At 44.7% G+C, this 16,830-nt stretch overlaps 1 protein-coding gene across 2 annotated transcripts; it reads right to left on the bottom strand.

Annotated features, from left to right (window-relative positions):
• Nucleotides 1–191: 191 nt before the first annotated feature.
• Nucleotides 192–16,125, bottom strand: prr12a (proline rich 12a). 2 transcript variants are annotated; one of them, XM_055229307.1, is made up of 16 exons: nt 15,039–16,125; nt 13,226–13,383; nt 12,789–12,950; nt 9,882–12,623; nt 8,005–9,836; nt 7,582–7,809; nt 6,828–7,509; nt 6,037–6,545; nt 5,850–5,966; nt 5,589–5,719; nt 4,961–5,466; nt 4,738–4,857; nt 4,332–4,429; nt 2,273–2,404; nt 1,911–2,006; nt 192–1,470 (listed from the first exon to the last, which is right to left on the bottom strand). In XM_055229307.1, the coding sequence occupies exons 1-16, from the start codon at nt 15,119–15,121 to the stop codon at nt 1,336–1,338; spliced, it is 7,731 nt and encodes a 2,576-aa protein (XP_055085282.1). In that variant the 5' UTR covers nt 15,122–16,125; the 3' UTR covers nt 192–1,335. The 2 variants fall into 2 exon arrangements, with proteins under 2 accessions (XP_055085282.1, XP_033840531.1); XM_033984640.2 differs by having other exon boundaries at nt 8,005–12,623.
• Nucleotides 16,126–16,830: the final 705 nt, after the last annotated feature.

The raw sequence follows: 16,830 nt of genomic DNA, 5'->3' as shown, positions 1-16,830 counted from the left end.
GGTGAGGCTTTCTGGGGAAACTCCTACATTCGGTTTCGATTTCGAAACATGACGTGCGTCTGGATGGCCGCCAGGTGGCGTCTACTACAAAACCACCACCAGAATAAAGAATTACGAGATTAATTTACGAGAATCAACACAGTAGCCTCTGAAAATGACCCGTATAAACCCAAGAGGAACTGGTCCGTGTATGCTCTTTGCAGATTTTATTTGTTTCTCAAATACAGTAGAGTTAATGTACAGAAGGACAAAGAATTTCATCAAGAACTATACAATATTTACACATCTTTTTTTTTCCTTTTTTATGGAAAATTAGATTGTTTTCAAAATAAGTCAGTATGCACAGACATCAAAATAATAAAAATGAAATGACTATTTCCTCTTTAAATATTATTTATATTCCTTCCAACACAGTAAATGAACAGTTCACTTTTTCCATCGCACCTGCATGAAGGATGATTGAACTGAAACACAACAAGTTCAAATTCAGAGTTTCCCATTCTCCTTTTGATGTTTCTTCCTTCTGTTTTATCTTGTTATATTTTACACCCACTGTATTTGATACAATGTTTGTCTCGACATCTGTTCTTTTGTATAGAGGGAAGACATGGTGGTGTGGGTTATGATTGTTTACTGAAGATGTGGCAATTCAATGGTATTTCAAATGTTAGGGCAGCTACCCAGCGGCTTGTGAGTTAAGTTAAAAACCTCATATAAATAATAAAAATGTGTTTATATATTATCACAGAGCTTACTGGTGCTGCCCTTCATGTTGAACAAGATGAGCATTTTCAACACAGTTGATGTTTTCTTACCAGAGTCCATGTTCACATTGCTCAAGGCGCTCTCTACACACACAGTTTAAAAAGCATTCTCACCCTTGTCCACTCTTTTTAAAAGCCAACAGCTGATGTTAGTCTTTTCAAAAAAATAATTTATGTAAAAACTAAGCGTTCTCGTAAGCTTCTCTTTGAACTATTGTCTGTATGACACACAGTTAACATGATGCCAGTGGCTCTTTCATTGACTTATAGATACAGCTCCTTGATTATTGTCCCTTCAATGTGTAATTCTCAATGTGGGGTAGGTCTCTCTCTTGACCTGTCAATGCCCCAAAGTCCAAAGGGGCTTTTCACAAAGCAAGACGTTTCATAAGTCGATCAACAACAGAAAACAGTACAGAGCCACTGTCTGAGGCCGTTTAAACAGACCCCATTGTGGGTTTAAAAATCATCCTCTGATCTTAGAGACTTGAAGAAGGGCGGGTGCTGTACAGTGGGACTTGTCCTTTTCTTTTTAATACTTGAATACTCCTCCCATGTGTTTGCTGCAGACTCAGGCTTTGGTGCTAAGTGTGAGCAGCTCAATGAAAGAGGTGAAGAGAGTATCCAGCCAGCTTTGGTTGGCCATGCACTGCTGCACCACCTCCTCTTGGCCGGGGTCCTCAGCCGCCTGCTCAATGGTGTGCGTCTGCAAGAGAAACCACGAGCTCAGAAAAGGTCCATTCATGAAGTGAGACTGTTACTGGATTTCAGATGACAGGACAACATTGTGCAGGTCTTTAGTGGTGAATTTACATGGGAGCAGAGGAGCAGGGAAAATTACTATTCCTATTAGCAAGTTTCTCTTTTCCCATGTAAATTATGATTTTTGGTGAGGCTATTGGATAAATTACAAAATATTACATCATCGTGGATATCCCATGAAAATGCTCATAATAATAATAATAATACATTTTATTTATATAGCACTTTTCAGGACACTCAAAGTCGCTTCACAGTGGATACAATAATAAAATATCACATAATTGTAATGCCCCCTTCTGTGCAAGAATATGAAAACCACCATTTCAAGTTAAACTACTTGCTATGTAACAAATATGCAAAAATATGTACAGTATGTATACTTACCTCCTTCTTGCATTGTAAGAAGGTGTGGTACTTATAATGGTGAAGGGAGTGGTAGAGACTGTAGATCCGATATGACTCAGATGAGAGCTTAAGGTCCTAAAAAGGAAATAAATAAAAAAAATATTTTTTTTTTTTTAAAAACACAGCACCTGGGTTTTCCAACACATAAAAAATGAAAAAAATGTGAACCATTAGAAATATTACAGTTTTGTTAAAGAGTTATAAAGGCATCATTAAAGCCCATTATTACACATAAATATAAAACTGAGCTGCCTGTGTGTGAAAATGAGTTAAATGGATTGTATTGTCATCGCAGGGATCACATATTTATTTCCCCATCCCTGCTCTGCACTGGGACCTACCTGTGGTTTAGGCAGGGTCTTCTTCACTCTGTTGAGCGTCTTGCGGTTGTATGCGTCTCCACTGAGCCGAACCCTTACTACTCCAGTATCCAGAGGGTCCACAATGATCTGCGGGTAGGCGTGCAGGACCTCCTGTACGAGTGCAAGGACAGATAAAGTGTTGTTCATAAGTTTAAAAATAAATAAATAAATAAATAAAAATAAACAGTAAAATTATGTTTGTACAGCTCTCAGTAGGAGTGGGTCACTGACAAAAAAATTATATCTCAATATTTTCTAGCATTAGCTCAATGACTGTTACGGTAATCCATCAGAAATGTAAATGTCTTGGTTGAGGTTCAAGTATTGCACAAAAACTGAATGGACTGTTAAATTGAAAAAGATATTAAGTGATATTTTTAGAGTTTTAATTTTAAACTATATGCAAAAATGGAAAATATAACAACTGTTGCAAAACTTGGTGGAAAATATTGCAGTTGTTGCAAAATTATAATGCCACCTTCAACTCTGAATTGAACAGTTTTGAATTACAATTACTCAACACAAATGTTTATTCACCTTAAGAAGTCATAAAAAGCCATTGAGGCCAATAAAAGAAGCTTTTCCTCCACAAGAGTGTGCACTCAATTTATTGTGTCATTGTTTGTAACGTAACCATTAATCAAAATCACTGTTCAAATGTACAAGATTAGACAACTTTAATCATTGTACTTAATACATTTTCTGCAAAAAATTTATATTTCACATGCCCTGTTGGCCTATCTCAACATTTACATTTTTGAAATTCAGACAACAGCAGCAGACTCTGACTTCACTCAGGAACTGGCATTTGCAGTTATTGTGCTAGCATGGTTAGCATGAAGCTGGAGATTTTGAACCCTCCATGATTTTCAGTTACACATTTTGAAAAACTGAGATGACAGTGGGGTTGAAAAAAATATTACCTTTTTAAAAAAAAATCTTTTTAGACCTTACATTTATTTCACAACAAAGTATATACTGCACGGCTGCCCACTTTTCCCCAAAGCTTGGAGTGAGATTTCGGTGGGGCCCAAGCCTGGTTAGGTCTATATAGGTAGTTACTGTCAGCGGATCGGCACACTTTAACACAAAGTCACACAGCAGCCAGGAACGCTTATTATTTGGCACTAAGTCCTATAAGATTTAAGCAGCACTGCTGTTGGACTGTGAAAAATACTTAACAACTAAAATGTCCCCATGAGATTTTGTATTAAAATAGAAAGTTTCACGCATTTTAACAGGTTGTTAAGATGACTGACTAAAAAGAACTTCCAGAGGAGGTTCTTGGCATTTGGACCCTCCCCTCTTCATAATACTCCTGAAGTTTAGTCCACGTCAGCAAATGTGACTTTGCCAGTAACAGCTAAATACAATGACAAAAATGTGATCTGCTTTAACATTTAATGGCCACAGCATGTATTGCATCTGATCAACTACTCAAAACTGTCACAAAAAAAAAGAAATGCTGCCCAACTGTCCAAATAAACCTAATTTGCTGCACAACAAAATGAGCCCAAGTTGAACATGGATGGGGAAGAGGAGATGGTTTGTAGTTTTTAAGTCATATTGATAGGTCAAATAATCATAGAGAAATGTACCTTTAATGTTTACAGACTATTGATTCATAAGGAGCCCATGTGTGCACTGCCACTATCCGTGGGAACACGTGCGATGTTTGTACCATTCATTAGATCAGCTGTTTTACTCAAAAATGGTCATAAAATTCTATTATCCTCCCATTACAGTGCCTGTTTTCAATTTAAGGAAATGGGTAGAATTTTTTTTTCTTCAATATTATTTTCCAGAGTGAGACATCAGGAGAGCGTGTGAAGGGACTCAAATAAGTGAGTCTCACAGCGACTGCCTGAGAGTTGGCAGCCCTTCTCCTGGTTTGCATCATGATGCAAGATCTATCAATCGGAGCATTTAATATGCTCTATTCTGCTCTTCTCCATTCTACACCTAATCCATATTGGGACATTTAAGTCAAATTGGAATAAAGGCTATATTAAAAGCAGAATAAAGATTTAGAAATTACCTGGTGCTGGGAACTCATGTTGACTCTCCGCAATAATCTCCGCTTCTGTTCACTGAGGATGCTGTCAATCTTCCTCATTGGAGGAAGATACAGCTCATCTAGTAGCCAAACAGAAAAAGTGTGACAGTTAAAAAATGTATAATATGAAATTTGAAACATTGTTGTACTAGATCATCAGTAAGTTGAAGGGGATGATCAGAACAAAGGTTAGAAATGGAAAGTCTATTTGAAATACAAATTTCTTTGTCTATATAGCCAATGCACTAAAAGATTTCAGTCAGGCAGGGCTGGCAAGAACTGATGAAAAGACGATGAGCTTATGAATAACAATATATTGTTATTGTCATTCCTGATTATTCATATTACGTTGCATTCTATATGAAGCCATGTCGACTATGGTCCTCACCATCTGTGTCCTCCAGAGCTTGGATCATGTCTGGGTCCAGGGCTGTGCTGACCAGCATCTCCACATAGCTCCTAAACATTTCCCTCATGGCACGGTTATTGACACCACCTTTAACAGGCACTGTAAGGGGGGAAAAAAACATTATAAAAATGTTCTTACATTGTATGTATGCATGTATGTAGACATTCCATAAAAAGATATCAGTCCTAAAGCACAGTCTTACTTTCATTTTCACTGGGTGCATCGTCAGAGGAGTCTGAGTCTGATGATGAAGCTACTTCTTTCAGCCACTTTTTCCTCTTCTTGGGTGGCGGCTCTGCTTTCACTTTGGCCATCTTGGTCTTAGGTGGACGCTCAGTCTTTTCCTTTCGTTCCACTGGTTTCCGTTCCTCCTTTACTCTTCCACGGTCCATAGCACGTTTTTCAACCTTCTCTTGCTGCACTTGTACCCTCTTCTCCCTCTCTTTCTCTCGCTCAGGCTCTCTCACTTTGTCTTTCTCCTTGGCTTTGGGCACAGCTTGAACAGGGGATTCCTTTCTCTCCCTGGGTTCTTTTGTTGTGATGGTGGGTGTCACAGTTGTTGGGGGGACTGACGTGGGAGGTGTGGGTGTTTTGGCCTTTTCTGGTGCTTCGCGCTGGACAGGTGGAGCTACTCTCTCCTCTTTTTCATGGGCTCTAGATGGTGGCTGTATTGTAGGAGGGGACGCCATCCTGGGGAGGCTCTGCCGCCTGTGCACAAGAAAATTTTTTATAGCTCTTCAAGCTTGATACAAAAGGCCTGAAAGTCTACAATTATGGTGCTCTTCTAAACATGACACATACTAAAATATGAACAAAGATGATTTCTATACCTGACTGGTGTAGTCCTGCGCCAAGGTCTGCGGGAGCAGACTCTGACATAGTCCTTCTTATTGACATTTTCCAAAAACTTTACATAAATTCGCTGGTACCGCCTCTTTGCATCACCAAAATAGCCAAGGTACTAAAAGGTAAAAAAACAACAAAAAAAAAACAACAGTTGATTAATAAAGAAATACTATAGCATTTCATTCTATTTCTTTCTTCATTCCCAGAACTTGCAACGCCTTTGAAATGATGAAAAATTTACTCACATTACTTGTGGCACAGAACTGCCTTTGTCCATCTTTGATCTCTGGGCTAAATTTTTGTAGCAGAGCTTTCTGCACCCTCCATATAGGCGGGGGCTCCCGGCCAGTTTGCAGGGCCAGCTAAAGACAGTATTGTTAAATAAATGTTTCAAGGTACTTGCTAAAGCTGTTCCCAAACAAAAAAATTTACCTTGAGTGTGCGAATGTCTTCCACTCGCACCACAAATTCATCTCGTTCCCTAAAAATGCCCTCTCCTCCACTTTCACTCTCATCCTCTTCGCTCTCCCCAGCAATGGCAGCATCTTCCTGCTTCTGTGCCAGGTGCAAGGAGGTGATTTTAGGCGGAGGGCGCTCTTCGGGGGAGGCTGGTGACTCTGGAGAAGGTGTGGGGGACTCCTTGTGAGCAGTGGGTGCAGGTGGGGGAGTCTGTGTAGGAGGTGCAGAAGAAGCAGGAGGGGCAGAGGGGGCAGGGGGTTGTGGAGGAGTCAAGGGAGGCTGAGGTAGGGAGACTGGAGGTGATGGAGGACCTGTGGTGGGAGGTTCGGAGCTCTGCTGCGGGACCTCTGCAACAGCAGGGGGTGAGGGCAGGGACAGGGGTGGCAGTGGGGAGTGAGAGGGGGAGGAGGACGACGCGGTGGAGGGAGGTGCAGAATGACCTTCGGGACTTGCTGGAGCTGCAGAGTCTTCAGGAAGAGATTCTGAAATATAGACAAAGCAAAAACTAATCTGTTTACAAAAGCTTAAAGCAGTTGTGAACAATCACAGAAGTTTAAGCTCAAGTTGTATGTTTGCATTTCTATTAAAAGCTGTTTCCATTTACAGATTTTAATGTCTTCAAATTTGAATAAACTATAGTATCATTTTTATAACTGTTCCAAGCTTAAAGTAGCAAATAAATATCAATTATGTACAAAGACAAGATTATGGTACAATCGAGTTGAGTGTCATCTGTAATACAAAGGGGGGAAAGCATACTGTACCTTCATTCTTTGGAACACCCAGAGTTTGTAGCTGAGGCTCCCTCTCATCCGTCATGTCACTTTCTTCTTCCCTTCCCATGCTCCTTTGCTCAGTTTCCTCTCTGCTCTCCACCGTGTCCTGTTCCTCCGCTCGCATGATGTCTTGTTCTTCTGACGGTGGTTGGGTGTGAGGGGTATGTAGTGGCTGTGGGCTCAGGGCAGGTGGGGGCAAATTGGGGGTCAGAGGAGCTTGTGTGGGCTGTGGTTGTGGCTGATGAGGTGGAGGAGGCGGCAATGGGGGCTGCAGGCTGGCGGTCAGCTGTGGTGTGTCGTACAGAGCAGAAATAGCTGAGGAGATGCTCTTCTGAAGGTCCTGGTTCTTGCCAACAGAGTCCTCCTCATCAGAGGAGAAGGATGGCAGTGTCTCCAGGTTCCTCTTCAACTCGTCCTCTAGACGCTTTGGGCTGGGGCAGCTGCCCAGGGCCAGGCCTCCATTGCCCTCACTATCCCCAAAGGGTGGAGGTGGAGGTGGTGGAGGAGGAGCAGGGGAGAGGGGGCGCAGCCCACCAGGTTTACATGGGGAACTTTCACCATTGTCATGTTCCATTCCAGGGGAAATATCCAGTCCTGGAGGTCTCTTCCCAGTTTTAAGAAAGTCCAAAAAGGAAGCAACAAAGCCTGCCTTGGAATCCTTGTCATCGCCCTGAAAATGGTTAAAACATATTCATAAGTCAACACAATAGACACACTTATAATGAAGTTTGTTAGAGCTTACCCTTTCTCCCATGCCTTCCTCATCTACACTTTCACTCATCATGTGGCTTTTATGCTTGTTCTTCTCATGATTTCTGGAGCCGTCACTGCTGCACTGTGGTCCTGGGCTTAGACCCAGAGAGGGAGCAGAGCCCACAGAGCCATCAGACATACCAGGATCAGTACCAGACAAAGAGTCTGTCCTTAGCAGTGAATCCGATGAGGACATTGTACCAATTGGTAATTTAATCTAGAGAATTCAGAAAGGCAAAAATTAAAATGTATATGTAAAGGTATAAGCACACATTTTAATTTTTACTTCAGAATTAATATAACTTTTTTTTATTTACTTGCCATAAAATACATTAAAAAGGGGAAGGAACAAGACAGAAGTAATATTCACATATTCAAGCATTTGTAAAAAATCTCATTAAGTATGACTGACCTTCAGAGGTGGGATCGGCTCATGCTGTGGTGGCTGTTGGTGCAGCTGCTGCTGTGACTGTTGTGGATGAAGGGGATGGTGGTGCAGGTGCTCCTGCTTTGAGCTCATTTCAATGTACATGTCTTCTCTTCGTCCTCCACGCCCTCTGCTCCCACGCCCACGACCCCTACCTCGTCCTTCTACACTGAAACCTCCTCCAGCACCCACAGACCCACCCATCTCACTGAGCATTCCACGTGGTGTGTATGGCTCAGGCATTGGTCGTATACGGGGTCTGCCTCTCGGCCGTGGGGGGCCTTCTCTCTTGGGCCTAGTGGGCTTTCGACCTCTCTTCTTAGGGCCCTCTTGAGGCATGAGAGTGTGTGAACCTATAGACGAGTAGCCAGATGAGTGATAGAAGTCAATATCCCCCATCAAAGGACTGAGAGAGCCACCTGCTCCTGCCTTTCTGCAGCTCGATACCAAGTCAGGTAGAAGGTCTGGAAGTCTTCTGCTATTCAACCGGATGTCAGCTGGTTGGTCAGCCTTGTCCTCATCATCCTCAAACTCGTATTCCTGTGCATAACTCTTTTTAGGTAGTGTGTTAGGGTCACGCCGTTCCTTCAACAGGTGGAAAGAGCTAGACTTTAGAAGCTTCTTGGGACGAGAGGAGCAGAAAATAGGAGATTGGAGCCCCCCTGAGCCAGTACCAGAACTAGTTCCTCCTGGTCCTGTGGTCAGCTTTGCACCGTTGTTGTTAGGTCCAGCACTATTTGCCGTCATTCCCAGAGCAGGAGGCTGAGACTGAATTAAACCAAGCTGTTCAGTGTTCACAGTAGAGGGGAGCTCGTGGGTTTTCAGGGAGTCCAAGTCAAGGGTCATAGTGTTGTTGCTGGGTTCCTCTAGGCCATGACAGTAAGGTTCATATCCCTGGTTCCCATGGTGACCCATCATGTCATAGCTACCAGTACTCCCTGCTCCCGGTGTTGCTGTACTTTGTGCCGCTTTCATAGATTCAATAGCCTCTGGACCTGCATGACTTTCATTCATCTCCCCCTGCCCTGGTCCTGCTCCCCCGGCACAGCTTGACTTGTAGTCTTCAGCACAAAACATATCCTCCATCCCAGGAAAAAAGGAGCGGTCCTCATCCTGAAGTAGCGAGTCAGGGAAGCAGATGGATGTCAGCGGTACAAAACGGTTACTTTGTTGGTTTTGGTCAGCCTTTTCCACAGGGCTGACTGTGTCAAACTGATGCTGCTCCGAGCGTTGTTGGTCTAACTGACTCTGCTGGGGGGTGAGCTGGGTGGAGAGAGGTGGCTGCTCTGGTTGAGAGTGGCCTGAGGCAGAGGGGGGAATGTGGTGGGGATGCGGGGCCTGGGGGTGAGAGTGATGGGGGTGTTGGTGCTGAGAGCTGGGGTGCTGCTGTGTTTGTGGGTGGTGCTGCGACAGGTGGTGCATGTGAGAAGGGGTGGATAGGCCGATATCAGGTTCAGACAGAAAGGAGTGCAGCTCAGAGGTGGAGTGATGGTGAGGTGGATGCTGCCTCTGTTGCTGCTCCTGTTGTCTGTGTCGCTCACTATTACCACTGCTCCGCCCCCCACTCCCTCCTCGTCTGTCCTCCACATCTGTGCTGGATGTCTGCGATAGTGAGCGCTCCAGCATGTCTAAAGACGACACGACAGAGCTCTGCTTCACTTGGCTCTGTTCGTGCTGATGAGGAGGAGGGCCGTGGTTGTAGTGAGCCGCTGCCACCTCCAAAGCTTGGGACTGGAGCTGAAGCTGGAGTTGAGTGGTCTGTGATTGGGACGGAGTCTGGTGTTTGGAAGAGCCAAGTCTCCCAGCAGTGCTCTCCAGTACAGCTTGTTGTCCCAGTCTCCCAGCAGCGTTCTCCAGTACAGCCTGCTGTTGGCTAATAGAATGCTGCTGCTGGGAGTGAGAGTCCATCTTGTGATGCTGATGTTGATGTGGTTCCATCTTGGAGTGTGGTTGGTGCTGAGAATGAGAGTCCAATTTTGCATGCTGCTGATGTGACTGATGGCTGTCCATTTTATGGTGCTGTGGGTGCTGCCTGTGAGAGTCCATTTTATGATGCTGCTGATGGGGCTCAAGCTTGTTCCGGGTCGTGTGAGACAGCACTGATTGGAGAAGGTGGGGCGGCTGGCGTGACTGATCCGTGGGGGAGTCAATGAGAGACCCTTGAGACTGAGAATGCTGCTGCTGGACTTCAGGTGTTTTTCTGGGATAAGGGATCTCAGCACGCTCCTGTGATTTCTTCTGGAGATCCATTTGAGTGTGAGGAAGCTGAGAGTGTGAGGAGACGTGCTGATTGTGCGAGGTGTGCTGGGGAGTGAGGGAGTGCTGGGAGTAGGGGTCACCGCGACCGTAATGGACTACAGAGCTTAGACTCTCATGATGATGGAGATGGGAGTGCACCTGCTCGTTACTGCTTCTGCCTCCACTGCTCCGGCTGCTGCCCACAGACCTCTCGCTCCTCTGCGGCTGCTGCTGTTGGTGATGGTGCTGCTGCTTCTTCAGTGACATCTCTAACTGTGTGTCCAGGCCTGAGATGGCTCCAGACCCTGCCCCACTGCTGGATGTAGCACTGTGTGTGCGGATGACACTCTGAGGGTGGTACCTCTCCTCTGAACTCTTACTCATATCATAACTTAGGCCTTTGCCTGACTCTGTGGTCGAGGGTACTGCCTGGGGTGGGGGCTGGGTCTGTTGGGATGGCTGTTGCTGTTGTTGAGAGTGGTGGTGAGCTGTCTGGGGGGCTGGACTTGCTTGGGCTTGCAGCAAATGCTGAATCAAAAACTCCTCATCATCATCAACTTCTTCTTGGGATCTCTGGGTCCCAACCCCAAGCATGGAAGTGTCAGTCTTCGTCTTTGAGGAGGTGTTGTGATAGGACTGAGATTGAGAGCTAGGGCCTCTGGTGTCAGGGTATCCTTGAGGGGAAGACAAAAAGGTGGGAGATAGAACTGATGATATATATTTATTAGATCCAGGGCCACCAGGAGATTGAGTGGGACAGGCAGGCACCGGGGAGTGTAAACCAGGTCGTATAATACTTGAGTTACCTGATGGAGAGGGGCTTGAATCAGGAATATGGTAAGAACCACTGCCACTACCTGTCCCTCCTCTGTCATTGGTTAGACTGCTTCCAGCAGCTCCAGAACCAGAATTACCATTTCCTGTTCCACTGCTTCCACCACCTGAAGCTCCACTTCCTGATGAGCCACTTGACCGTAAAAGGGCAGGGGAGTGACCTGTTGCCCCATAACCTAGTGATGGGCTTCCAGCTCCACCCAGAGAGGACGGGAGTGAACCATAAGCAGAATCTGTGCCATAAATGTCAGCAGAGTATGACTGGCTTCGCCCACCTAGACTGCCATAGCCCTTCCCCGCGGTACCTGAGCTCAGGTCTTGGGCTTGTGGGGAACTAAAGCCTCCATATGACTGAGTCAAATGTGAAGTGGGAGGCTGACTGGGGGAGTAGGACTGAGCCTGTTGTTGTGGCGGAGTCTGGCCTGTTAGAGCAGAAGTGGGGGTCTTCACAGGTGGCACAGGGGAACCATATCCTGACAGGCAGGATTTAGGAAGAGACTGAGGAGCTGACGTGGAAGTAGAGGATGCTTGCGGTTGTGGTTGAGGGGCTGGGGGTGGTGGAGCAGGTTGAGGTGGGGGCTGCTGTCTGGATGGGGCAGCGCTGGAGCTGGAGGTGGGGATTGCATTTGAAGGATGAGCCCCAGAGGTGGCAGAGGAGGATGATGAAGAGGAGGAGGTGGAGGAAGCAGAAGGAGGGGTGTGTGGAGTCCGTGAGGATGATGCTGAACTGGCAGAGGAGTAACCACTGCTGGAACTGCTTTTTGAACCTTTCCCTGCTGATGATGAAGATGAGGAAGAGGAGTATGGAGGCTGTATAATTGGCCGATACTGTTCAGTGCGAGAGGAGCTTTTGTGGTCTGAAGAGGGGCTCTGATCACCCAGCGGGCTGCAAGAAAGGCCTGCATGTCTGTGGTGGGTGGCTATCTGCTGGTATCCTGCCCCTCCACAGCTGAGGTAGTGCTGCAGAGAATGAGCAGCAGAAGAGGAGAGCTGAGACTGTGAGGGTGTGGGCCTCTGGTAGTGCTTGATGACGCTGTCCTGGCGTGGTACGGCCCGCTCCTGAGCAGAGTTGGACTGGGACTGGGACTGTGGTTGAGCCTGGGCTGATGAGAATACTGATGCATTGTACAGCTGTGACGACTGGTCTTGAAGCTGAGATGACAGCAAGTTGAACTGGTGTGACTGCAGGTGTCTGGCAGAGGATGCCTGGGCAGATGTAGCTCCCGTGGGATCTTGGCTGCCTCTGTAAGCAGCTGCAGCAGCACCCTGTGATGATAGGAGTCTGTCAAAACCCAAGCTGGACTGTGAAGGGGCCTTGATATGGAGGAGAGGATCGTGAGGGGAGAGCAGACCATTGGATGTGGGGCTAAATGTGGGCGTGTCCTGAAGGGAAAGAGATGCAGCAGGGAAGGAACGACTAGAGAATGATGCTGGGTGCTGATAGGCTGACAAAGCTGAGGAGGAGGGGAATGACCCAGAGCCAGGAAGGGCTCCAGAGATGAATAGCTCAGGAGGAGCAGGCGTGTGCATTGCTGTTTGAAAAAGGAAGACAAATTGGAAATTACTTCAAATCAAGCACGCAGTTTCATTAAAAAAAAAAATTAAAAAAAAAATGCATTGAATTAATTATTTAATTTTTTTTTAAGTCCTTGATTTTGAATAATCTTAATTGTCAAATAAACAAGACGTGATCTCACCGGTCTGCCAGGATGGTGTGCGAAATTGAGAAAGAAGGGAAGAAGCAGAGGGTGGAGGCTGGGGACCCCGTGACTCCAACGCTGAAATCAGGTTCATGACGGAGGCATCAGGTGCTGCAGGGCTTGCATGGTGCAGGCCAGTGTCAAAGAGGCCGGACAGACCTTTATTGACATAAAACAAACATTATAATTTACAAATTTGCTAATTTCATGTTTTCAGTAATGTGCTGTGTTAATCAAATCTATATTAAATCACATAGCATTCTAAACATGTCAATGCAAGTGTGTGTGTGTGTGTGTGTATATATATATATATATATATATATACACACACACACACACACACACACACACATATAGTGTGTGTGTGTGTCTTAACAAGATTAAAATGAGGTTCATATGGACAGCCACAATAGAAGGTATGACATTTATCTTACCCAAACTCCGTCCAGCTGCTCCCCAAGCTCCGCCTTGTCCAGAGCTCCCTGGGTGGTGATTGGTGGCATAGCCCTGCAGAGGGTGTGGGGTGGCATAGGCTTGTCTGTGAAGAAGCTCCGACTCAGGATGGGATGATCTTGAACTCCCATATACAAGACTATGAAGAAAGACAAATTTGAGGAGTAGATGCATGATTTGTTGTTTTTTTTGTTTTTTTCCCCTTTACCACAATAGAATTAATTACTAAATGAATTACTAAAATAGTATACAGAGATGAATCATGTTTATTATGTTTATTATATTAAAATAGTTGCAATAACATCATGGATATTAACATACGATGTGATTTGGCACATAGATTAGTCTTTATAACTAATTAGTTAGTTAATTACAGATTTAGTCAAGTATTTTGTATACTAAATTAATTGTTACCAGCTTTTGTGTCCTACATGAATTGTTACCAGCTAAAATAGTTTGCCCCCAAAGTACCATTGTATACAACTGCATCCATTATAATGACAAATTATGCAATTTGATCTCATAATTCTAATCAACCATTTTAGTCATATTTTATTGCCATGCGACCTATCACACTGCTACAATGTGCAAGTGCATGTCATTGCTCTTAGATGAAATGCCTTGCTGTTCATGTTAGCATTTATTCGGCTCGTAGCACCACCTAGCCCCAAAACGGAAAAAAGGTGGACAGCGTAGGCCCAAAATGCATGATCGGATAATTAAATAAAGTAAATATACCTCATGAACGTTTAGACTTAATTTGTTATTGTCTCCGTTTGTTTATGCAAACTGCCCAATTTTAATTTCAGTCTATGTTTCCGCGACCAATCAATATGTTGATGCGGCTAACAGCTGGATGTGAGTCGACGCAAATGCAAGCTAAGCTGCAAACAAACACAAGCAGCCTGTGGAGTTTGTAGTCACAAATGGCATTTACGTTGTTATTGCATTGTAAATTTGACCACGTCGCCAGCAGAATTCAAACGATCCTGTATTGCAACTACACAGACGCAGTGATGCCTGGACAGGCCTCAGATCATGACGCTAGCATTTAGGCTAACATAACGTGAGGCTAAAAGAGCCTCCATGTACAGTCCATACAATGTCTTCATATTCTTCATGGCGGTGGAGTTCACAACTGTATGCTTTTTTTTATAATACCTTTGACATCAATATGTTGTTTTTTCATCTTTAGCCGCAAAATGTCTCCCAAGCATCTAAATGCCCGAATGACGCTGTAGCAAATAGGTATACGAAATAGCCACTTTCTGCTGCGGAATTGTCCACCAAATTTTTAAATGTTAGTTTATGACCATTCAGAAATAATAGTGCAAATAGTTAGGTTTCACAGAACATGTGCGCGTGTTTCTAACGGGAATACTGTGCCCGGTTTGATGCGTTTGCACTCCTCACAGTTCCCATTAGTCCTATGAATTTATCTATGGGGCTATGTGTCCAGGCCTGCACACAGGGAACAATAATTCCTATGGATGCTCCAGACATCCCCCCACCTCCACCATCACCGCCTCCTCCACCCCGCCAGGTCTACCTAACCCACGCCTGTCAATCACATTCAATTCTATCCCCAACCTTTCGTTTCACCACCCCGCCCACCCCTGCTCCATTGCTGTTTAGAATATTATTACTATGCAAGTGTTTAGATGACAATGCACTGCACATTATGGCTGCCCATGCCTCCTTGAGAAGCTAGAGGCGACAATTTGTTTACATAGGTCACATCGTGCTCTGCAAAGCACTAGTGATGCGTGCACATTGTCTGAATCCAATGCATACCTTGCTTTTGCCGATCTCTCGTAACTCCATCCTGCTCCTGCGCCCAAATCGCCAAATCCTGTTCCCGGGTAATTCCTATCCATTTATGTCTTGAACAATCAATGTGAGCGCGAGGACGAATGCAACGTCGCAGAACAGAATATTACGGAAAAATGTAGTCTTTCCCGTTCTCTGTTTCAGGCTATTTTCCCCGGTTTCATAAGCAAGTCGTCAGGAGTGGAAAACAGCATATTGAAAGAGAAATGGTGGGGAGGAGGAGAAAGCTAGATGAAAAGAGGGGGGTCTACGGGGTTATAATCCAACCACCTCCAAAAAACCCTCTCCGTATCCTTCGCCGTTCACGTTTATCATTTCCTCCAGCGCAGATATGCTCCAAAATGGGTTATGTTCATGATGAAGATGCCGCCGATTACACCGGTGATAGACGAGGCGATGACAAACATTTGATTTGAATGCGTCCTCTTTCTCCGTTTCTCCTCCCCTTTCTTAAGGCTAGTTTTTGCTACCCCGCTAGCGCCTAAAACAACTAGAATAGACCGGCCACGTTGATATTAACCATTCCCCACAGATGAGCAAAGAAATCTCCAGTTTCTAAAATCTTTTTTCTTCGCGTGCAAATGGTTCCCACCCCCTCCTCCGGTAGCAGAGCAGTAGTTAGCCTTAGCAGCAGATGCTAGCTGTCAGGAACGACGCATCCGAATAACACAGGGCTGCCTTTATTTTCCCAACTGAGCGTTCTCCTTTTGGGTTTCTTTTGCTAATCCATTCAAAGACGAAGCAAGTTTACGTACACCGGGGAAACTGCAAACTAGGTGCAAAAAAGCCTTAAAAATCGACCAAAGAATTGCTAAGAAAGTAGGCCGCGTTTTTATATTTTTTACTCATTTTCCTCCGGAGACGCCATTTTTGAAGGCGGCTGGCCGCTGTCCGTCCTCCCTCTCCCCCTTTCTGTCTCACCGCAGAGACTCACACACTTGTCTGCGCTGACCTCCATTCACCGGCCCCCAGTTTGAACCAGCCCAGCACGCCTATCCACATTTTAACCTTATTGTTTGTCTAAAAGCGCACATACGGGGCCATTTACGCAAAAACGACCAGATGCAGCTGCAGTGCCCATGTACGCTGGCACAGATGGAGCATGATACAGGATGCACATAGATTGTGTACATTGTAGGACATTGTAGGCGATATTAATTTCTGTATGGATAATTTTATTAGGAAAGAAATGACAAGGAACGTTGTAATTTTTTAAATCAGTAATAATAATTCAAGTCTGTAACTGGAAATTAAAGTAGAATTACAGTATCTTGGAGCATCTCTGAGGAGGCCTTACCCGGACACCTCAATGCCCCCAAAACAATATCCACAGCATCGCCTTCTGGTATTCTGTATTCCTTTGCTGGATTTAATTTTTAAATTGTATGTTTCCTGTAGTATATTTTAACACCAGCAGATGGCACAGTGCCATGATGATTGTTAAAATCTTATTATTGTGGATGGCAGTATTTGAATAGCCTGCTTTTTGTAGCCTATTTTAGTGGCCTGTGGAGGCAATTATCTTTTTCACATTCTGCCTTATAGACAGCATAAAGGAATAGATCTATTCTAAACAATGGTATGTATGTGCTTAATTATTTATCTATTGATGTCTAATAGATGTCTATAATCTGTAGGCATGGACACCCCCTAGTGGTAAAATTCAATACTGGAAATGGGTGGCTGTAATTTTTCTGCATATCAGATAGTGAAGTTACTTTTGTTTTTATTGTATTTGAAATACAAATGATGCTTT

Source organism: Periophthalmus magnuspinnatus, chromosome 19, assembly GCF_009829125.3.
Source record: "Periophthalmus magnuspinnatus isolate fPerMag1 chromosome 19, fPerMag1.2.pri, whole genome shotgun sequence".
In the NCBI taxonomy this organism is placed as follows: domain Eukaryota; kingdom Metazoa; phylum Chordata; class Actinopteri; order Gobiiformes; family Gobiidae; genus Periophthalmus; species Periophthalmus magnuspinnatus.
The sequence above is the reverse complement of the archived record's forward strand: the minus strand, read 5'-3'. Positions and strand labels throughout refer to the sequence as shown.